The sequence below is a fragment of the Lithobates pipiens genome, unplaced genomic scaffold (genome assembly GCF_037356315.1).
Source record: "Lithobates pipiens isolate NorthernLeopardFrog02 unplaced genomic scaffold, aLitPip1_a1.2 Scaffold_19, whole genome shotgun sequence".
Lineage (NCBI taxonomy): Eukaryota > Metazoa > Chordata > Amphibia > Anura > Ranidae > Lithobates > Lithobates pipiens.
The window spans coordinates 137,449,206-137,473,209 of NW_027507764.1; the positions used below are offsets into that span (position 1 = coordinate 137,449,206).

Below are 24,004 nucleotides of genomic sequence, written 5' to 3' on the forward strand. Positions count from 1 at the left end.
TCCTGTTAAAGTGTCTCCTTCTCATTTCCAGGGCTCAGTACAGCTGGAAGTGTGTATGTGGGGGGTTTCTGACTCCTTTGGCACAATTTTAGTGCATGTCATAACCATGCCATATGTTGCAGATTGGCACTGCATGCGCTTCTATTAGCCCTGCCTACTACTCCCCCCTGGGCACTGGCTAACTTTGCCCCGGCACCGGTTGCAAAGGGAGCCACAGTGGGATTTGTCTATAAAAGTAGATTCCCCACCACTGCTCTGATCCCCTCTTGTACTGCTCCTCCCATCCAGATTCCTTGCGCACCCTCCAAACAACGCTGCTGACCTGCTTTCCTCCACCTGGCTGCAGCTGATGCTGGGGCTGGAGATCAGGGCTGTGTTCAGATAGAGAGTGGGGGTGAGATGGGGGCTGGTAAATATGTCAGTCCCTTCCTGAATGAATACAGTGAGCAATTAGTACCTATCACTCCTGTGTTCATTCATCACTGAAGCATAGTAAACTGTGTTTGCTATACTTTGGCTTGTGAATGAATAGAAAGTCTCTTTAAGAGACGTTCATTCATAAGCAGTGCAGCTACTTTCTTTCTTCAGTTACTTTCTTTGTCTCAAAAGACTGACAAGGGACATTATATTGGGGGGCAAATTGACCTGGGAGGGAGGGGGAAGGACTATACTGAGTTACAGACTGATCTGGGGGGATTATACGGAGTTACAGACTGACTTGGGGGAAAGATGTACTGGGGTACAGATTGACCTGGGGGGATTATACTGGGGTACAGATTGACCTGGGGGGATTATACTGGGGTACAGATTGACCTGGGGGGATTATACTGGGGTACAGATTGACCTGGGGGGATTATACTGGGGTACAGATTGACCTGGGGGGATTATACTGGGGTACAGATTGACCTGGGGGGATTATACTGGGGTACAGATTGACCTGAGGGGATCAACTGGAGGAAAGACTGATCAGGGGGAGGGGATAATACTGGGAAGCAGGTTGACATGTCGGCCACACCCACTGTTTATCATGGCGCTGCATTATTACTCTTCTTGAGGCACCCAAAAAGGTGTCCCAGGTCTTTCCCAATTCTATAATGTATACTGCAAAAAAAAAAAAAATGCAGTCCGCCACTAAAGTGTTCAGGTTTGGCTTTACAAAGGTGGCAACCCCATTTGCCATCCTTCATTCTCTGAGGTTAAAGTGACCCTGTAACCACAGGGTCACTTTAAGTGATTGTAAACAATCACCTTGTAAAACAACCCATTCAGCCTGAAATGAAAGGCAAAACATTTTTGCTTAGATATATAAAAAAATTATAAATACCTTTTTTGCTGATTTTATAAGTGATCACATTCCCTCTGTTCTCAGCTGCATAAGAGCTGGGGGGGAGGAAAAGCAACAGTACACTGAGCTTGTCAGTGAATGGCTGTGCAGCGAGGGCATGTCAGGACAATTCTGATCATTGGAGAAGAACATACCGATTTCCCAGTACAGCTAGATAACTGCCCACGGTGTGCTCTCCTGCTTAGTGTGGTCCTTTTTAAAAAGGAAAGCAAGTAAACCAGCAAGAACACCAGGGATTTCACACAAAGGAAGCAATACAAAGAGAACAGGATACTTTCTCATACAAGTACATGCTACAGCAGGCATATAGCAGGAAAATTAAGTGTTGGGGTAACAAATGCTTTAACTAAGAGGCCACCCTGCAAAGGTTTATAAGCTTAATTTAGTGTGGACCATGTATTAAAAAAGGCTGAACCTTCTCTGCACCCCAGCCGCTGTATGTTTTTTTTATACTCTCAAATGTACTTGTACCCCCTTTGGGTGCTGTGGTTCCTCTGTAGTGGCGCCCTTTAGTGATGTATGGGCCGACAGGAAAAACCACTGCGACCAGCAGGGGAAGTGGAGATGCTTCTATTACAGATTACCTATTTTTTTTTTAAAAACAACCTGTGGTTAGAGAAAGTCGTTGCCACTTTTCTTATGATTGCTCCCTAAAAAGGGCCCCATGTATGAAATATACGAAATGAAACACTCACTGTGAAATCATTTTATTTACACATTCATACAGGATAGCCATGCCATACTCATTAATCATGATTCCTCTACAGATAAAAGACTTTATAGCAGCATAATTAAATATTTTATATATACATACTGTATGTGTCTGTGTGTTTTTCGGTAAAATAAAACAAAGGCGATTTTTTATTTATGGAAGACGTATATCGACTTTTAATGTCACAGACATTAACACTTAAAATATAATTAAATTAGATACATTCAGCTGTGGAATTGTGCCAGAGACAAAAGGAGAGAGAGCAAAGACTAACTGTTTTTGGTTAAAAAGTGTATCTTGTACATTTCTAAATTATGTACATAATCCACGGCAATAGGGAAGAATATGTTTTGCTGAAAGAACTGATAACACAAAATGAAACTGTGCACATAAATTGCATTAGAAGGTCAAACAGGAAATTAAACAACTTTGAAGAAGAGAAAATTATCTTTTTCATTCCGCACCTGGTACCCATTACAATATATGCTTATAGTCTGTAATCCCAAGAGATGGTTGGCATTGAAAATGTATACAATTTTATTTTCTAAAAAGGGGTGTGGTTATGCAAGTCCTAATTTGTGATCTATCTTAACATACACCTTTCCTAAGAGAAATATAGAGGTTTCTATTATTGACTATCCTGAAGATGCCGTCTGTCTGTCTGTTATGCAGACTCTCTGAGTCACTGACACAGAACAAGAATGCATATCAGGAAAAGTCAGATTGGAGGCCTAATATTGTCTTTCTATGCTTTGTCATTGACTCATGCTATTGAAGCAAAAGGGTCAACATAACAGCAAGTAAACGAGCATTTTAAAATGAGAAGAAACGGTTGCCTCCGGGAAAGGTTTTCTTTAACATTCAAAAAAAAAAAAAAAAATGTCAGACCAAAAAAAAAGACTGCTGTACAAACAGTATTTTAAATAGTCTAAAAATTGAAGTCTATTCTGCATAAATTATGAGATTTCCTTCCAGGCCATGCTTCAAAACAAAAGATAAATCTAAACAATATTAACTAGCAATAAAGACATTGTTTGACTATGTAATATATATATTTTATATATATATCTCTGAATTAATGGGTCTGTGTCACTATTCCAGGGAACGTAGCTATAGTCAAAGAACATGATTAGTTTAGAAACTTTTATAGATTAGGCATGCTGTAGTTCCAACAAGACTTTGGCTTTAGAAATGATCATATTTGGAAGAATAATGGTGTGCTTATATCCACAAATTAAAGATTAGCTTTCAACAGCCTGTCTACAATAAACTTGCAGAAGCCAAGTCTTAATTAGCTGATATAGAGTTAAAGTTTTACTAAACCCAGGACCCTGAATTCACTATATCTGGTCTCCCACAGTACACAGAACATGGAAATGCAATTATTTCAGTAAATATAAACCGCTAAATACCTTCTCTCATCTGCAGTTAGAGCAGTCTTGGGACTTCTATCAGTGTCCAGCCAAGCACTGGTTAAATCTTGTAGGAGGAGTTTTCTGACTGTCCTATGAGACTGCAAGACCCCTGACCCTCTGGACAGTGCTTATTGGTCCTGTGCTGCTCACATGCACTCTCTCCCAAGAAAAAAATAAAAACCTCTCTAGCAATGCACACCAAATTGAGCATGTGTAGCCTGACTCCATAGACTCTCTGCTATCAGTAAATTATCAGGGGAAATTGGAAGGAAGGGATGATCAGAGAAGCCAGCCAAAACAGCTTTTTTACGCAGTGAACAGGATTAACCCCTCAGGATCCACAGCAAGTATAACAGGCATGTTTTACCTCATATACAGACACAATTTTCACCAGGGGTGAACGGAATCACTCAAGAAGAAAACCAACTCTCTCAGAAAGGCCACTGAAGTCCAAAAATGCAGACAGCAAAAAATCTGTACAGTGACCTTCTGGCTTCTCAAAATAGGCATATAGCAAAGCTGTAAAGGAATTGCATACCCAGAAACACATGCTATGTTCTGCAGGCATTCCCTAGGGATCAATACTATTCTATTTCACATCAGCTGTCCACGTATAGCACTGAGCACCCCTTCCAACCAACAAAATGATGATATGAAAACATCTCAAGTGATAAAAGACTATTAACATTGTATTACAGTTTTGTTATGGATCTTAGAATAAGTGAGGCCTGGGAGCTGCCAGGGATTTTATATATATATATATATATATATATATATATATATATATATATATATATATATATATATATACACACACATACACACCTATATAAAATTCCCTATATAATAGGGAAGAATGAGCAGCGATGTCAGACCTACCCATCTTTGTTCAGGCCCTTTTCACACGGGGCGGACTGCAGCTTCGATCTGCTTGCTCAACAGAGGATCTAAAAAGGTGGATGACCGGTCCATGTCCGGTCTAGTTCGCGCATGCAGAGGGGATATGAACACAGACCACTCTCTATGGGCCACCGAATGTAAACGGACCGCCTGTTTGTTTACACCCGACTGCCATCCGATTCGATGGACAGATCGCAAGTGTATCCTCATTTGTCTGGTTTCAGAGGATCGAATTGGATGTAGGCGGGTGTAAACGGACATGATGCTCCGAAGAAAAGAATGGAGTTTCTGCACGGATCTGTCTGCAAAACTGACACGCGGACCCGATCGAAAAGTCCGTGTGAAAGGGGCCTTATGCCCCAGCCTGACGAGCTTCAAAGCCTCTCTCTGAGCCTACAGTAGCCTCATCCATCTACCCTGCAGCAGGAGAGGAAAACAGCATATTGCAGAAATTTGTGACAAAAAGGGTTCTGAGCTTTTACTTCTCATCACTTATAAATAATATAAAGGGGTTACCCATAGCCTGCATTCTGCTAGTGCACATGTAATTTTTGTACACCTGGTCTTTAATGATTCTCACTGTAAATACATAAAAGGCAAAATATGCAGCAAGATTCTACATGTCTGTTGGAAGATATCATTTAATAAGAATGGCCGATCAGCATACACCTGCTTCAGACAGTATGCTTGTTTGCTTTCTTGTGATAACAAAAAACTTTGCTTTCTTGCATGCAAAAGCATGCCAAAATAATTGTTATTTTCATTATAAATAAATCTACACAGCAGAGTAACAGAATTTCAGTTATTAAGGCAATATGTGAGAAACTGTTAGAAAAATAAACATTGACAAAAATACTTTCATGGGTTTACATAGTCAAACCACCGTATTTTAAAAACAAACTCCAGTTTTTAAAAATCTACTACACAAGCAGTTAAAGTAATATTTAAGGCAATATTTTCCCCCTAAAATATAAAAGGGGTTATACTTACGCCCTCTGTGCAACGATATTGCTGAGAGAGCCGTCGCTTAACTCCTTTTTTGGTGGTCCCCCACTATCGCTGTCCACTCCTTCTTCCGAGTGCCCCCTCAGCAAGCTGTGTGCTAGGGGGGAACGTGTGTGGGCATGCTCTCAAGCCAGGATGTGTGCGTCCATAGACATACACAGTGTCGGCGAGCCATGGTCTCACTCCCTCCTCACAGGAATTTGATTCCCGCTGCTGCCAGTGTCTCCTGTGAGACCAGGAAGAGCAGAGAGCAGTGCTGTACCCGGGACAGCGCTGGAGAGGTGAGAGGAGCTAGGTAAGTGTCTAGGGATGGGAAGGGGTGGGGGATTCAGGGGTTACAGTTAGTGGGGTGTTTTTTTTTATCTTAATACAGAGAATGCATCAGATACAAAAAGTTTAGAGTGTAGATCCACTTAAAGGTACATGCCACCTCCTGGAGCACTCTTTTTTCTTTATAATTTACTGTTTAAAGCAGGGTAGATACACAGAGTTTTTCTTTTTTTTGTTCAACTAGCGGGTTGAAAAAAAAAAAAAAAGAGTCAGATTCCTGCATCCACATCACTTGTGAGGGAATCTCTCCCTGCTGCGCTATTGTGTTCTGCTGGGGGGGACTACTGTCAGGAAACACAGAACAGAGCCGTCAGCTCCATGCACTCGGTTCTCCAGCAGTTCTGTTCGACAGAAGCCGGTCTAACTGACTACTATTGAACAGACAAGAACACACAGACACACACATTGAATTTTGATGCATGTACACCCTGCTTAACTAAGTTCCGATTGTATAGGCATCGCTATACCTCTGGCTCCTATACAGATATCCTACACAGCAGCTATACTGCCATTTGCAGGCTGTACTGCCCGCCCCTCCTTTCTCCTTGTCCAATCACAGAACACTTTACATTCTGTGAACCTAACTGCAAACTCCAAATTTGTTTTGCGAATGGACAGGGAAGAGAAAGAGCCTGCAGAGCAGCTGCTGTGGAAAAGAGACATATCTTTCCTTTCAGAGCGCCAGGTAATATCGAAAGCTATACTATTGGTGCTCAGTGAACCAATAAATTGTAAACAGAAAAAAATAGATCCAGAAGGTGGCCTAAACCTCCTTGCATGCCAGCAGATTTTAAATTCTCTTTAAATATAATCTCCAGTACATACACTCCCTTATATAAGTATATGTTTAACTCAATTCTTTAGTCATTTTCACATCTAATAAATTGGCAAGTGAAAATAACCTTTGATTATATCAGGGAAGGGAGAAGTATGAAATCTACGGGTGATGACATATTTTCCTGATTCTTGTAAGCAGAGATAATATTACTCTGCGTGGCTTATTTAGTAAGATTTTACATAAAAGGATTATTAATGTGTAAAGCACAGTAACAGTAATAGCAACTATTTAGATTTCATGTGTCTAAAGTCACATTATTGAAAAAATAATGTTGCTATGGTGTTGCGCCGCACTTTGTTAAAAAGAACCTGTCTGAGTACAATATACATTAGGCATTCCACATATTACACAGAATGGGGCTGTGTCAACAGAAAGAATTAAAAAAATTACAGCTTCAGCAAAACCATTGTTGTCTTTTGTTGGGATAGGATACCCCGCCCCTCTTCACCTCCCGTTTCAATGACAGGGACAGGAAATTAAGGGGAGAGGTTTACATTGGGAACACATACAGCAGTTTAATAGCATTGGTAGGAAATCTTTAACCTTCGGGTTATGCGTCTGCCTACAGGAGAATTGGATGCCAGGAAGCAAGACAACTGTGTAAGATATCCCAGAAGGAAAGGATATTATTGTAAGTGCACTAATTTAAAATCTATTTTCTCTCTTCTACCATTGAAGGACACTACATTTAAAAGTAGTCCAACTGAGGGGTGGGCAACACAGCAAATACTAACAGGTCTAGGAAAAGAACAGAACTGGGAACTACCTGCAGCCTAAGGAAATGGCCTGAAGGACTTTATGCTTGAAGTTGGCATCCAGCGTGGCTGAAACATCTATTGGGTAGCAAGCCTTGTAAATTTGGGAAATAGCAGTTTAATGCTGAAAAGCCCATATAGCACTCACAGGTATATTAGAATGCATCTTAACAGAAAGGGGGGGGGGGGCCTGATTATTGTGACCATTAGCTTAGATGTTTTGTCTGAGCTACCTAAAGATGGTGGAACAAGAAGCTGGTGCGCCCTTATAGGGACCAGCTGGGGTGACACAGAAAAAAATGAATCTTAATGAAAGAAGCCACGGCTGAGAGGTAGACTATGACAGCCTCAATCACATCCCAAAAATAGAAGGAAATTTCCTTTGGAAAATTAAGTACGGACAGAGGGGCGGAAGAATATTGTCCTTGTTAAGGTGAAAGGTAGAAACTACCCTAAGTTAAAAGGAAGCCCAGGGACTCAACACCACTGTGTCTGAATCCAAAACCAGAAATGGATCATTGCAGGATAAAGCTACAAGTTGGGACTCTCACAGAGGCGATGGCTACAAGGGATACTACCTTATGGTTGACAGTTGAGAGAAATGTCTACATAGCAATTTCTGAAGTGCAGTGAGAAACAAATTCAGATCCCATGGTGTCACAGGGGAACAGGGGGCTACATGAGAGACCCCTTTGTACTAATCAAGGAATGAGATGCCAATGGTTTCTGAAACAGCTATTGCACAGACCAGAAGCTTGATGGTGTTGAAAGCTAAACACTGGTCCAGAGCCAGCTGCAGGAAGGAGAGTATACGTCTCAAAGAAACTTCGAGGTTGGAAGCCCCAAGACTCACACAAAGCAAAGTACACCTTCCAGGTATGATGATAGACCTGGTGGGAAGTAGCCTTCCTAGCTATTAATATTCTAGGCTTCAGCGATGCCCCCATCTCTTAGAACCTGGGCTTCAACTGTTATACAGGTAACGCCAGCAAGTGTGAAGCAGGGTGGTAAAGCAGTCCTTGAGACAGAGGATCCTGACAATCAGGCACAACCCATGAGACATCTGCCAGTTATCGTACCAGGTCGGCATACCACAACGGCCTGGGTCAGTCTGGAGCAATAAGGATCACCAGAATGTCCTCCATTTCAATCCGGCGAAGTAGATGAGGAAGAAGATTTAAAGAAGGAAATGCACAGATCAGGGTGTACTGAGCCCACAGTGCCACCAAAGCATCCATTGTTAGAGCATTGCTGTACCTAGAGATAAACTTGTCAAGTTTTTTATTTAACCTGGAGGCCAGGAGGTCCATACCCGGTATTTCCCACCTGCGACAGAGAACACCTCCAAGAGTAGGGACCACTTCCCCACGAACAGGCCCTACTGACTGTGGACGTCTGCTGCCAAATGTTTACTGCTGGGATGTACACGGCAAAAAAAAAAAAAAAATGGTCATATTTCTGTCTCCTTCCTGAAGGTTGATATACACCACTGCCATTGTGTTGCCCAAATGAATCCATATTGGATGACCTTCCTGCAGGAAAGTCTAATGCTGCAGAAAGTGCCAGCACTCACAGCATTAACCCCTTCTGAGGTAGAAACTGGTGCGAATGGTGAATTTAAGGGCAAGCAACAACCTATAAAAATGTGGCAGCTCCCTTTGCTTGGGACAACTAGCCTACTCACTTAATCTTTAGAGACAGGGCAAGCACTGAGGCAATGCCAACGGCTGTGAACCTGGGACAACTCTGCAGCTAACTTTTACCAGAAAAGAGTTTGGAAAGTGCCCCATGCAGAACCCAGTGCATTCCTAGACAATCCTTGCAATGTACAGCCCAGCAGCAGCTGGATATAGTATTCCAAAAGCCAGGTTGAGGATGGCAACGTCAGATTGCTGCAATCGGAGAGTCATGCTCTAGCAGAATTGTGAAGTAGAGTATTAATTAAAAAAAATTAAAATTAAAAAAAATTGATAAGAAATAAGTGCTAGCAAAAAAATTGTTAGCCTGTAACAAAACAGCTGAACAAAAGAAGTCCATCCTCCTAGGACACTAGGAAAAAACTGAGGCATGCTGGTAGTGGAAGGGGTTATCCTGTGCTTGCCCACAGTTTTTTGTTTGCCAGAATCCAGTAACCCTGAAGGCAAAGGCTAAATACTTCCCGTGACCTCAGTGTCAAAAAAGAAAAGCACTTTTTTTAAAAGAGTTTTATAATCCATTATGTTATTGCTGTCAGTTTCACCACTAGTTCAAGTATTCTTTTGTTTTCTTTAATCAAAGAGACAGGAAGTGAGGGGAAGTCTTCCCTGCAGAGAGACTCAGACAGCAATAAAACCAGACCAAAGTTCTAGCTCTCCTCCAGTCTTTCCACAACTAAAAAAATATTATATTTTAACTAAAGTTACACTGGAATGGCAGCTAATGTCATTGTAAGATAAACATAACATGTTTCTTGGAAAAACATACATTATTTCATACATCAGTTAAAAAAAAAAACATTAAAAAGAAGCCTAACAGGTAGGAGGGATGCAGGATTGAAATTACAGGGGAAACAAAGAAAACAAATTCAGCAGTGCAAACAAGTACAGATCATCTTGATATTGTGTGCCCTGGACAGTACTAGATAAAATTTGATACTTTAGCTCTAAACGTTCCAGCATTTCCTATAGGAGCATTGGAATATGAGTACACCCGTTATGTCAGTAATGTTGTCAATAGTGCTTGGTACAAAGGTCCACTCCATCTTCCCATTACCACAAGACTGCACAGTCCATTTTGGAGAATCCAGGATCTTTCCTTCGCTGCCAGTAAGTGCCATTTGTTACCCATGAATCATCACTTGATTTTCTGCAGACGGCACAAAAATAAGTCAACATGATTACTGAAAAAAAGTGGTAACTAAAACATGTACGGTAAATGGGACATCTTCATGTGATTATTCACTTAATATATTGTTTCATTCTTTCTTTTTTTGCAAATATATATATATACAGTATATATTAGTAATTTTTTGGGCTTAAGCTGCACTTATTATTTTCTATTTTATAAAGACCTCACAATATTATATTTGACTTAGATCTACAGTATATGTTGTACATGGTCTTAACGGCCCTGTAGCACTGGTTAAAGGAAAAATTTAGTTTTAGTAAACTAAAGCTGTAGTAAAGGTCTTAGTTAAGTTTCTAGTTAAGTTTCCTCTGTTGGGACGCCAAGTGCTTTACCTGCTATTTTTATAAATGATAAATTATGAGATTACCATATTAGGACCAATATAAGACAGGAGCCCTAATTATCCTACATCCATGTCTTTGTGTGAAGAAACCATATTACCAGGAGGAAACTCATGTAAACACAGGAAGAACATGCAAACACCATGCAGATATGTCCTGACTGAGACTCAGACTGAGGACCCCAGTGCTGTAAGGCAGACGTGCCAACCACTAAGCCACTGTGCTTGTTCCCCTTTTATTGACATGTGTGCTGCCCAGCCCACTAGAAAGCACTGCTTTAATAGTATCAGCTTATCTACTCTTCCACACAAGTGCCACAAACTTTATTCTTCCATTCATCATTGGTAAAAATGGTGAACAACATTCCCCTAGCAGCGAATGGAAATTGCAATGAACATAAGAACTGCTGTGCACCAAGAAGAGTCGAATCAGGAGATTTTTTATATGGCAGCAATGGATTTCTGTACATGTTGGAACAGGCGAGATCAGTACGGAACATGAACAGGTATGTGTAACGCTTGAGGAGAGGGCTTTTAAAGGATAATACTGAAAGTCACAAAATATATATATAAGTAACTTTATTTTGCTTGTCTATTTACGCCTGAATATTTGTGGGTAAATCCCAAAATGATAATGAATATGCTCCTTAAGACCTAAACTGATTTTTAATCTACAATGAAGTCTGACGTGCAGAACTTCACAAGACCCTGCCACCAACTTAAAATATTATAGGTAAAAGCACAGAAAATCCAAAGCATGTTAAATGCTTGTGTTTTTCCATTCCATACAATATTTGTTATTCCCTTGCACTGTGCCTTTGAATATGCTAGAAAATCTGACAACTCCAGCAAAATCACTTCCCTTGCACAGCCCCCTCTTTACCCACCCCTTGTCTGGGAGTCTATTTTCTGTGCTAGCCCAACTCCTCTGCCCCTCTCCTCATCTCCCTACATAACAATTTATTTTGCTGATAGGGGCGAATCAAAGGTGAATACTATAAAGTGTCATCATATTCAAGATGGTGGCATCCAGCGGCAATTTCAGGCCTTTTGGATGTCTACACAAGGAAAGGTTCTACAGGTAAACAATATGCAGAAAATACACCTACAATCCCACTGGAAGGTATTTGTTGGAATGCATGGTCTGTTGATGGGGTTTCCAAGTAAACAAACAAGCAGCTGACACAGGCAATGGAATCACGCCTTCTTTGGGCATTTTGAAGTGCTGCAGTTGTACATGACTAAAAATCTGTCCCTATATGTTACGTGCTGGTACAATCTCTGTGCTCTCCTTATAGAATGTCCTTTAGATTTACTAAAGAATGTATTGTAAAAGCCTACATAAGCAATCAGTTTTTCTGCCAGGTAGATCGTCACAGTACATAGCTGCTGGAAAATTCACAATCACATTGCAACATGTACAGTGGGTATTCAGTGCAACTTATAACTTCAAGTGAAAGCTGTAACACCAACATGTCAGAAAAAAATAAAATAAATCAAAAACAGGATCACAGAGTTGAAAAAAGGATCACCCCCTTATGTCAGTATTTTGTTGAACCACCTTTTGCTTTAATTACAGCCTTTAGTCTGTTGGGATATGTCTCTACTAACTTTGCACATCTAGACTTTGCAATATTTGCCCACTCATCTTTGCAGAACTGCTCACGATCAGTTAAATTTGATGGTGGACGTGTGTGGACTGCAGTCTTCAAGTCATTCCACAGATTTTCAACAGGGTGTAAGTGTGGGCTCTGACAAGGCCATGCAATGTGAGGTAATTTTTGCTGTGTGCTTTGGGTTATTGTCATGTTGGAAGGTAAACTTTCTTCCCCATTGACAACTTTCTGGCAGAGGGCAGCAGATTTTCCTCAAGAATTTGATGGTATGTTGCCCCATCCATTTTTACTTCTATCCTGACAAGTTCTCCAGTTACTGCTGGAGAGAAACATCCCCATAACTTGACAGTTTCTTGCCTTGACAGTTGATTGTTTGCATCAGTTGCACTACCAGGGACTGAAATGCTCCAGAAAAGCTCTTTTTATGCTGAGCTAATCAAAATCGCCACAGCTGATCACAGTTGAAAGTTAAATGGCTTTGTGTGCCATTGACGGGTGATTAGCTACACCTGATTGAGTTTACAAATCATTTTTAGAAGGGGGTTCATCCTTTTTCCAACTTTCTTTTTTGACATGTTGGTGTTATATATTTCACTTGGATGTTATAAGTTGCACTAGTAAATACAGCTGGATAAAACAAAAACTGTGTATTTCTTCATTTCAGGCTGCAAACCAACAAAATGGGATTATTTTAAAGGAGGGTGATTGTTTTCCATACGCACTGCATGTCTGTATGAGAGCTTTCTGACCTTCTAAGTTCTGGCTGACTGAATAGGTTTGCAGATAGGGATGAAATCAAGCATACTTTGAGATGGCTCTAATGCAGACTATTCCCATACTGCCTACTGTCAGTGCACAGCACACATAATGATGTGGAACTACATATAAAATGTTCCATAATGGGCAACTACTTCACTCCAGCAGTTACATAACTCCACACCTGAAGAAACGAGGCTGATGCTCCAAACTGTTCTCCTCCAGTACTCTCCTCCTTTCTCTCTGCAGTTGTTCTATCCTTTGTTTTTGTGCTTCTGCTGCCTCCGCATTTCCTTCTTCAAGAAGTCTGTCACCAAATAAAACATCATACATGCCATTAGCAATGGAGAGTTTATTACATCCTTGAGAAATCTTTTTAGCTACGCAACACATGCTATGTAATATACTTCTCGGAGCGGCCATATTTTTCACACAACCTCCTTGCTAGTTCAGACGGTTTTAAAGTGGTTGTAAAGGCTCGTTTTAAAAACAAAACAAACATGTCATACTTATCTCCTCTGTGCAGTGGTTTTGCACAGAGCAGCCCAGATCCTCCTATTCTTGGGTCCCTCTTTGCTGCTCCTGGCTCCTCCCTCCTATCAAGTGCTCCTCAGTCAGCAGCTCTCTATGGGGGCACCAGAGCAGAGTCTGAGCTCTGTGTATACATTCAGACACGGAGCCCTGTCCTGGCCTGCCCCTCTTTCCCCTGACTGTCTGACTAACATTGATTTACAGCTGTGGGAGCCAATGGAGTAGCTGCTGTGTCTCAGCCAATCAGGAGGGTGTCCCAGACAGCTTAGACACTTGTGGACATCGCTGGAGAGAGATGGGGCTCGGGTAAGTAATTGGGGGGTGCTGGGGAGGCTGCTACACACAGAAGGTTTTTTTTTTTATCTTAATGCATAGAATGCATTAAGATAAACAACCTTCAGCCTTTACAACTCCTTTAAAAGGTCATCAATTTAGTCTGTGTAAGCACGCTGTTTACAAATTCCAAAGCCACAAAAACTCCTCTTCATATTGTCCTTGTAACGTCGTGGAAGCAGCCACTCTGTGTTCTTAAAGTGTAACGAAAGGCAAAACCTTTTTTTTTTTTTTTGCAATAAAAACAGACAACTATCAGTTTTTATTGCTGTCTGTACAATAATTAAATTTGGCAAAATGCAAGTCACATCACTGATAGTCCACTATTGGGAAATAATCAAAGTTGGTGCATTGGGTAATACATGTGGCTATTCATTACAAATCATAGCCCTGAAATAAATGATGATTTGGAGATATAACCACCCGTTCAAGTTATCTATAGGCTTATAAAGCTTGCTGAAAAATTTCTACAAACATCTGTGACAAGAATGTCATTGTATCTGTAATATGTTTTCTCTTCATACAGGAACACGTGTGGACAGTCATGTGGGTGTGGGAAAGGGGTATGGACCATTTCATTAACCTTCTTTCAAAACCACACACTGCTCTTGTTTTATCCTGCATCTTCCTGAGATTGATCCCCCTATGTGTCGCAGGTTTCTATGAACCAATTCACAAAACAAAATCAATGTACAGACGGTGCAAAATACAAAATTATAACATTTTGGGTGTCAATATTAGGTAGTACAAAAGCTACATGCTTCTCACAAGTGTCACACTCTATATTGGGCTAGATATTTAGACAATATTTCAAGCCAATTTTCTAAATGTGAGAAAATATTTTGTTCTTTTTTTATGTGCAGCAGTAATTTTTCTACTGCTCCTTATTTCTAATTGGCCTGGGGGCCAAAGAACTGAGGTGCTGGTAACCTTGAACATTTGGTTGCAATCCAAAAGGGCAAGTGGAGCAGGAATCGTTGGCAGTGGCATATCAGTTATTGGCAGTGGTGTATCAAATCACAAAACTGATTGTGGCACATAATAAAGAACATCTCATCCTTTGGCAGGTAAACCAGTTCACATACATACTGGTGAATACAGGTACAGTAACTGTATTTAGCAACTGGACTGCAGCTCTGCTTTAAAACTGTATGGGGAAACTAATAAATGTTGCGATCTGCCCTTTAACACTCTTATTATATTTAAGCTCCTGAGTAACAGAACTAAAAAATGTATCAGTAACCGATGACCGTACCTTTGGTCGGGTCTAAATCTAGTGTCAGTACAAGGTAGCAGTGACTTTGTCTTTGGATCAAATTCATTAAGCTGTAGCGCATTCTTTGTAAAGCCATAGTATAGTTCTGAATCCTTGGGCATTGGATCTGTTAGGAAAACAAGAATTACATATATAAAGTAGTACTTTAGTAAACATACTGTCTATGGTATAGAAACAGCTGTATGTGTAGTAACAAATACCAATGAGAAATCAGCATGAAAGCACAACCTCTAACAAAACTATGATACCTCTCTGAAACACACACACAGATACATAACTGCTACAATTTTACTACCATTACTTACTAGCCCTCCAGATGGTCATTGGTGAGGAGGGGGATCCACAGAATATGCTCTCATGCCATTTTCCAAAAAGTCGGTGCACCACTTTACCATCGCTGTCCATCACTGTCCCTTCAATTTCATGCACATTTGGGTTCCAGTATTTTGCCTGAATGAAAACATTTAGTTACAGTTAAATGCATAGTAAACCTAAATTAACATGATCATTAACATGCATGAGTGTAAACATTTTAGGAGCCTATCCGAATTTAGGATATTTTAATCAGAACTCCAATATTAATATATATATATATATATATATATATATATATTTGTTTTTAAATTTGTGCTTTCTCACTTTCAGGTGTAAAATATGTTGCCCTCCAGGCTTGGTGTGTAAGGTACCCTTGATGTGTTTTTTTTATTTTTTTTTATGCTCCAGCTGGGGACTGTGCTTCAATTGGATCGAATGGCTGTTTCTGTACTATGCCTAACAAATTATTCAACTTTTATTCTGTGAAAAACTGTCCTTCGGATTGTAGCTCTCTTGAGCAGAGGCATTCTTGTCCTCTTGTATTGAATTGTATTATAACTGTACTGTCTCATTATTTTGTGTTTGCTGTGCAAGCTGCTGGTGCTATATAAAACCTGTATAATAATAAAAAGTTATACTTATAAACGAACTCCAGTGCTGAACACAGCCTTTCATTTACAAATGTGCATTATCACACAAAGTGGGCTCACAATAGCCCAGGACTGAGCAGTGACGTGTAATGCCGCGTATACACGACCGGACACATGACCAGACTTTCCGCCAGACTATCCGATCGTGTGTGGGCTAGTTCGTAGAAACAGAACATGTTTTAAATCTATCCGACAGACTAAAACCAGGAAAACCATTCATCTGTGTGCTAGTTCAATGGACCAAGTACGACGCAAAGGCAGCTATTGGCTACTGGCTATTAAGCTTCCTTATTTAGTCCCGTTTACGTTATTACGTTCAAAACGAACGGACTTAGTCTGTTCGTGTTATGACCAGGTCCATTCGTTCAGAAAGTCCGTTGGTCCTAGTCCATCAAAAAGTCTGGTCGTGTGTACACGACATAAGTGCCACTGAATCCAGGAGGTGTCCAAGAAGAGTGCAGTAAAAAGGGTATGGGAGGCTTCATATAGGAGGCAGTTAGAGCCCTTTCACACTGAAAGCACCTGGGCGTTGGCGGCAAAGCTTTACTGTTGTTTTAGCTGTGTTATTCGGCCGCTAGCCCCCTGCTAGTGGACAAAAAAGGGTTAAAACCACCCGCAAAACGTCGATGCATCAGTGCTTTGCCGGCGGTAGAGCAGCGCTGCCCATTGATTTCAATGGAGAGGGGCGCTATAGGAGCGGTGTATCCACTGCTCCTACAGTGCTGCAAAGAAACTGCTTGCAGGACTTTTTGTGACGCCCTTCCAGCGCAGCGCCCCAGTGTGAAAGCACTCGGGCTTTCACACTGGGTTTGCAGCTGAGGCTTTTTTTCAGGTGCTTTACAGACACTATATTTAGCGCTAAAGAGCCTGAAAAAAGCCTACAATGTGAAAGGGGCCTTAAAGGGGAAAACTACCATGCTGAAGTTTAGAGTAGAGATGATTCTGCATAATAGGATAATGTATTCTGAACAGAAATGTATGTACAGTAAGTTCTCTGCAGGTTTGCATGGTAATGTAGAAAACTTTCTGAATTCATTCATGCATGCAAAAATTTAAAATTACATTACAACAAAGAGCAATGATGTGCAGCAATTAACAACATCTGATCTAATTTGACCTTTAATCAGCTAAGAATATCACGAAAGGATAATTACGTTTGGTTCTAATGTCATCTGTACCTTGCTCCCTGTCTTAACAAACAACCACACAGTGGCCATCAGCTATAATGTGGTAACAAACAACCAAATGAATTACAAGCAGCCGTCGGTCATTAAAATCACAAATTATTGTAGCAAAGATAAATGGGTTAAGATACCTTTATAAATGTGACTTTGCAATGGCAATTGCCATTCTTGGTGTTCTTGATGATTATCTCTCCATAATGTTCTATCCACCTTTGGCCACTTAAGATGTTGTGAATGCAGGAGGTCACCTTATTCCATTCATAATGATCCCCAAACCTTTATGCAGGAAACAAAAGGGAGTAAAGAACTTTAAGTTTAAGTCAATGTTTAAGTCAATATCTGATAAAGCCACAAGAGTGTGCTGTTCGGCAACAGTAAAAGCAGAACACTTCTCCGTGATAAACTGGAAGAAACCTAGAAAACCATTCTACGTTGATTTCATTATCACAACTCTACCATATAGACCATCATATACACCACATATATGAGATTGTTACCACCTTCACGTCCAAAGAAATATTATTTTTTTTTTTTATTATTTCCCGCAGAACCTTTGCCAAAATGCAAAGGCACATTAAAGAAGCATATTCATTGGTTTCATCGTGGCAAGCTGAGATCTTATATCAAAGCAGTTAATAAGTTGCCTGTAGACTTTGGACAACATTTTGCTGTCACCTTCCTCTTCTGGATAACCTTGCTGACTATCAGGTGAGGAATCAACACATTAGCAGTAAATACAACCCAAATTCCCAAAAAGTTGGGACGCTGTGTAAAATCTATATTAAAACAGAATGCAATGATTTGCCAATATCATAAACCCATATTTTATTCACAATATAAAACATATCAAATGATTAAACTAGGGAAATGTATAATTTTAAAAACAAAGAAGAAGGTAATTTTGAAATTGATGACAGCAACACGTTGCAAAGAAAACAGAGTCCCAAACTTTTATGGAATTGGGGTTTTACAATGCCACTTCCATAATATTAACATAAACAAATTGTGCATAACTAATAGAATTACAGGTTACTCTAATTTGTCTAGTGAATTCCAAGTATAACACCAATATCAGTGATGGACTTGCACATGAAGATCACTGCTGCATGCTGTTGAAGCACATGGGTTTTAAACTTGGACTTCACTAGATAAGTTAGCGTAACCTGGACTTGTATTATTTTTGCACAATTTGTCCACTGGTAATTTAATACTGCGGAAGTATGCATTATATTTACAGCTGATGTTTGGTGGATTTATAGATCAATCCTGAATGGCAGCTACAAAAATCAAGTTTTTTTCGATCGGCACAGACTTCCTTTATTGTTCTAATCAACAGGTTAGAAAACCTATTTTGACCACTGGTATTCCCCCCCATCAATGGTGCCTGCAAGGTCAGTCAATGCCACTTTTTTCTTCCTCCTCTCCCAATTCACCTAAATATGTTCATAATCCCATTATTACATGAGTGCATATGTGCCAAAAGTTAAACAATAACTTGAATTTAGAGGAGGTTAATAGATAATAAAGGTTGTATTCCTTCAATGCATCCAAGTTCAAAAACAAAAGTTAAAGTGAAAGATAAGCCTTATTAGTCTTCAAAAATGCCCCCCCCCATTCTACTTATCCTGCATAACCTGTATGTAGCACTAACCCCAAAGGAGCTGCTGGTTATTTTTGGGCTTACCAGTTACCTTTCGTTCTCCTTGTTTCATGTCTAGGGGATGTCCCGTGGTAGATGACTGTCAATAGATCCACTTGAATGGATTTTATTTGCAAAAACTCAAACCATTGAACAGTCTTTCAACTTGGGATCAGAGGGTTGGAAAGGAAAGTTCAGGTACTCTCAATTTCAAAGTCCAAAAACATTAAAGAACTTGCTTACTTTGACTGCATCCAGAGAATAGCCATTCGCAGCTGGATGAACACTCATGCCGCGTACACACGATCGAATTGTCCGGCTGGCTTGGTCCGGCAAACAATCCGCCGGACTTTATAACGAACGGACTTGGCCACACGGACACTCCGAAAGTCCGGCGATTTCTAACGCGATGACGTACAGCACGTACGACGGGACTAGAAAAAGGAAGTTCAATAGCCAGTAGCCAATAGCTTCCTTCTCGTACTTGCTTCATAGCATGCGTCATTCTTAGTCCGCCGGACTAGCACACTGACGAATGGATTGTCTGCTGAAAGCCAAGTCCAGACAAATTTTGAGTCAAAATTACTTTCTAAGTCCACCGGACTTTATCGTAAAGTCCGCTGGAGCCCACGCACGATCGAATTGTCTGGCATACTGTGGTCCGGCGGACTTACAATTTGATCGTGTGTACGCGGCATCAGATTGGACAGTCCCTCTCTCACAAGGCCTAGCAGCCAACCAGGTATTTACTCAGGAACAAAGTCTTTATCACCGACGTTGTTGCAGAACACGTAGGGAAACTAAGCTGTAGAACACTTGTAGGATACCTGGATCTTTCAGCCTACTTGGTGATATCCACAAGACCGGATTCTCTACTTCAGCCCTTCCAGGCTCTTGTTAAGAAAACCAACCCGTACGTGGTGTTTTTCTAACGAGTCCTCCCCTTGAATGCTCGAAGTTCAATGGGTCTCTCCCGAACTGGAGACAGCACCCATCCACCTTGGAATCCTTCCTTAGTTCCCTTGGGCTAGCCAGCCCGAGGCATTAAAGTCGGGTGGATCCGCACCCCAGACCATAGCCTTCCCGGGGGCTGGTCAGGAGGACCAGGGCCATGTAATCAGCACAGCATACTGGACCCGAACCACGTGACGTCCGCATCTTAAATACCCTCTCCCAGAGGGCACAGCCAGAGGGCCACTCCCACTGACCTGACTCTGAGAGTGAGTAAATTAAATGCCCAACCAGACCATAGTTCCATGCCTGCCACCAGAGACAGCACCCCCCTGTGGCCAGGCTGAACATCTCACAGCCCAGTCAGACTGACACAGAAGTCAAATTTAGGCAAATAGACCCAAACAAAACTGTAGTTTGGGTAAAGTTAACTTTTGAAAAACACATAGCGCGTTCTCTTCAGGAGCCCACCGCTAACATGTATAATATATATATATATATATATATATATATATATATATATATATATATAAAAAGATCTGTGTACTTCCCCTTTTTTAATCTGGTCCGGCGATCCTGCAGCTTTACCTCCCCCCTGTGTCAGTTAGTGGCTGCTGCAGGGGAGAGGAGGGAGCACCATGAGTGACGTCACAGCTCCAGGAATTCACAGCCATTTTCGATTGCTCCCTTACACAAGGGAGACAGAGCTGTGGGATCATGTGGCTGGAACAGTTTTAAAAAAAAAGATAAGTAAACAGAACTTTTTTTCATACAGGGTATGCAGGATAGGTAGGAGGAGAGAAGAGGAAACGTTTTTAGGAATAGTTAGCGTTAGCCTTTACTACAACTTTAAATATACTGCATCTTACCAGACCTACATTCTTTTTCAGGCTTTTTTCCCTTTGCTTTCGCCTGGTGATTCTGCCAGTATTACACTTTATGTCCTATATCTATGGAAGGGAGGCAGCATAACCTTAGACTGCTCTTCTGATTTGGACTACTAGAAAATCTCCCTCTTTTTAGCAACATTACATGGGGGTGGAGTGTTTTGTAGTTCACAGAAGATAACAGAAATCTTAAACAATGTTATCAGCTTTCTGCACAGGTGGTTACAAAGAAACTTGAGCTTAGCCTGAAAAAAAGAAAGACTAAGCAGCCATCACATCGACAGTACACTGCAATGTATTACAATTGTATTATTGGGTTTAGATATACTTTAAAATCTTCCCAAAACTTTGTAGACTCGTACAGGAGCTGTACCAAAGAAAAGACAAGATGGTACAAGAACATGCAATGGTGTAGTGTGTATCTGCTTTCTCAAACCTAAAGGTAGTCATATACACTTACCTCCAACCTATTGCTTTCCAAGCCCCTATCCCTTCCAATGTTTTACAGATCTTGTATTAACGAGGGTTAACACGCCTGAAACTGCTGCATGCAAGTCAGATAAATGGTTTGTACTTTAAAACATATCTGTACTGCAACACAGAGGTTCTAGATTCTCTAGAAGAATAACTGGCCACCAATTCCATGCTAAACCTTTAAAGGATAAGTTGACCTTTAAAAAATAAATTCACATTTTTTTTGCAGGTAAAAGCATGCGCATTTATTATTTTTTTATTGTCGGCCTGTAAAGCATTGTACCCATGTGTAGCTTTCTGCACGTAACTATAGGTAGTTACACTTTGACAGGAAGCATCAATGAACTACCTAGTAGTTCATTAAGAACTACAAGCCGACAGCCGCAAAGGCTGTTAGTACTTGTAGTCTCCCATCCAACTCTGTGAATGAACAGCGTGGCCAGCAGGGCAGAACCCCACATGGCAGTGTCTTATTTAAATTGTGCCAGGGTGTGCAGGTGCAGGGAGAAGATCAGTGGGCACCTGCGCAGTAACATGGTACAAGTTACACCCTGAATACGGGTGTAACATGTAACATGCTATAAAAGGTGAACTTCTCCTTTAAATTAATTATACTTATTTGGTGATGTACAGTGGGAAAAAAAAAATATTTGATCCCCTGCAGATTTTGTAAGTTTGCCCACTTACAAAGAAATGATATAATAATTTTAATCATAGGTGTATTTTAAATGATAGAGACAGAATATCGAACCAAAATTCCAGAAAAAAATACAGTCCAGTGAGTAAAATAAGTATTTGATCCCCAGGCAAAACATGGCTTTGTGCTTAGTGGAGAAACCCTTGTTGGCAAGCACAGAGGTAATAGGTTTCGTTGTCGTTGGTTACCAGAAGGGATTTTGGTCCACTCTTTACAGATCTTAAAGAGAGATCTAAATCCTTAAGGTTTCTTGGCTGTCACTTGGCAACTTGAAGTTTCAGCTCCTTCCATACATATAGGATTAAGGTCTGTAGACTGGCTAGGCCACTCATGACATCAATGTGCTTCTTCTTGAGCCACTCCTTTGTTGCCTTGGTGGTATGATTTGGTTTATTGTCATGCTGAAAGACCCATCCACCACCCATCTTCAGTGTTCTGGCTGAGAGAAGAAGGTTCTTATCCAAGATTTTACAATATATTGCCCCGTCCATTGGACCCTCAATGCAGCAAAGTCAGCCTGTACCTTTAGCAGAGAAACAGCCCCAAAGCATAATGTTTCCACCTCCGTGTTCGACAGTGGGGATGGTGTTCTAAGGGTCATAGTCAGAATTTTTCTTCCTCCAAACACAGCGAGTCAAGTTAATGCCAAAGAGCTAAATTTTAGTCTCATCTGACCACAGCACTTTCTCTTAGTCCTACTCTGAAATCTGCAAGGGATCAAATAATTATCTTTCCACTGTAAGCGAAAAGCTTTCTGTGTAAGCAATGCTTACTTAACAGGCACATGGATGGCTTTTACACATAATTTCTGAAAAATTCTAAACATGTATGTGCTATAAATTACAAAATGACGCAATGAAACACTGTCTTACCCAGGTAAAATCAAGTGTGTTGTACCAACTGGGACTATTTCCATGGATTTCCCCCAAAATTTATTTTTCCACCGGATATCTGAAAAATAAATTGGAGTGCTTAGTTTACCCAACTCCAAAAAGTGTAAGATTCCCATTGTCTTTATCACACAGGAAACTGCTACATATTGTCACTAGAGGGAGCAATTGTGGAGAATATTACATCTCAAGTGTTAAGCACTCCAGCGATTTCTAGTTTTAACTGCTTCCTAGTTGTAAATGTAAATGTTTCTTGTTTTTTTGTTACATACAGCGTACAATATTATTTAAAGAAGAACACCAAGCGACACACTGAAGAAAGACAAAAAAATAATAGGAAAGCAGAAGAGGGAAATAACATTTTGGCAGGCCAGAACCAGATCTTGTGAGATGACATTACCACTCACACAATTTAGGTATACTACTGGTATCTGTGCCCACTTTTCTTAGGGTGTTTATTTTTGTCTCCTACCTAAACCTGTATTTTTGTTACACGTTTGATCCATGTAGATTCTGTTCATTATTTCTGCAATATGCTGATTTTAATATGTTTTGTAAAACAGAAGAAACTTTTAACACTTATTGAAATAAAATGTTGGCAGGATATTAGATACTGCAGAAGAACAGCCTGCAGAGGCTAAGATCTGTTCAAGAAGGATAATGGTCATTAAAAATATGAATGTGCTCCTCATACGCTTTTGAGAGGGGATGCCACTGAAAGGGATATTAATGGACGGGTATTCTAGTCGAATCCACAGATTGTATGTTCTATGTTTGCACATGTCTCCAAGATCCCAGCCATATACACCGCCTTGTGATATTTGAGAGGGTCCAGGCAACCTGGTCCCCCTCTCTGTTTCGGTTGAGTCAGTAGAGTTTAATTCAATCGGTGTGCGTTTTGAGCCTATGAGAAGGTAGAAAACTCTCTACAAATTTGTTTATGGAATGTTTTCAGAATCCCTATTGGATGGGGTAGAGGAAATATAAAAATCTAGGAAGGGCATTCATCTTAAGGATGAACTACAAACATTTCTCTGGCATCCACAGGTCCTGTTTAATTTTTGTTAAGAAAAAAAGAGAAATTAACTGAAGAGACGTCTTTAAAAGGAGGAAAGTTTGGAACATAGGAATGCAGTTCTTTCTGCACTCCTGTGACCATTTTTGTTCGACAGGGGCTAAAGCTGAGGTCACAGGGCCAGTCTAGGGTCTGGAAATATCTTGACAATATTGTCGTCATCCACCCAGATGCCTGGATTGGCAGGTGGCTGAGCGCCTGACC

At 40.6% G+C, this 24,004-nt stretch overlaps 1 protein-coding gene across 2 annotated transcripts in view; it reads right to left on the reverse strand.

The window, feature by feature from the left end:
* Window positions 1–2,036: 2,036 nt before the first annotated feature.
* OSBPL3 (oxysterol binding protein like 3) overlaps window positions 2,037–24,004 on the reverse strand; it is a gene marked incomplete in the record, with an annotated part of 261,328 nt that continues 239,360 nt past the window's right edge. For both annotated transcript variants that reach the window (XM_077491306.1, XM_077491305.1), the window contains 6 exon segments: window positions 2,037–10,144; window positions 13,083–13,205; window positions 15,018–15,144; window positions 15,344–15,488; window positions 17,319–17,463; window positions 22,708–22,786. In XM_077491306.1, coding sequence (XP_077347432.1) covers window positions 10,048–10,144; window positions 13,083–13,205; window positions 15,018–15,144; window positions 15,344–15,488; window positions 17,319–17,463; window positions 22,708–22,786 — 716 coding nt within the window.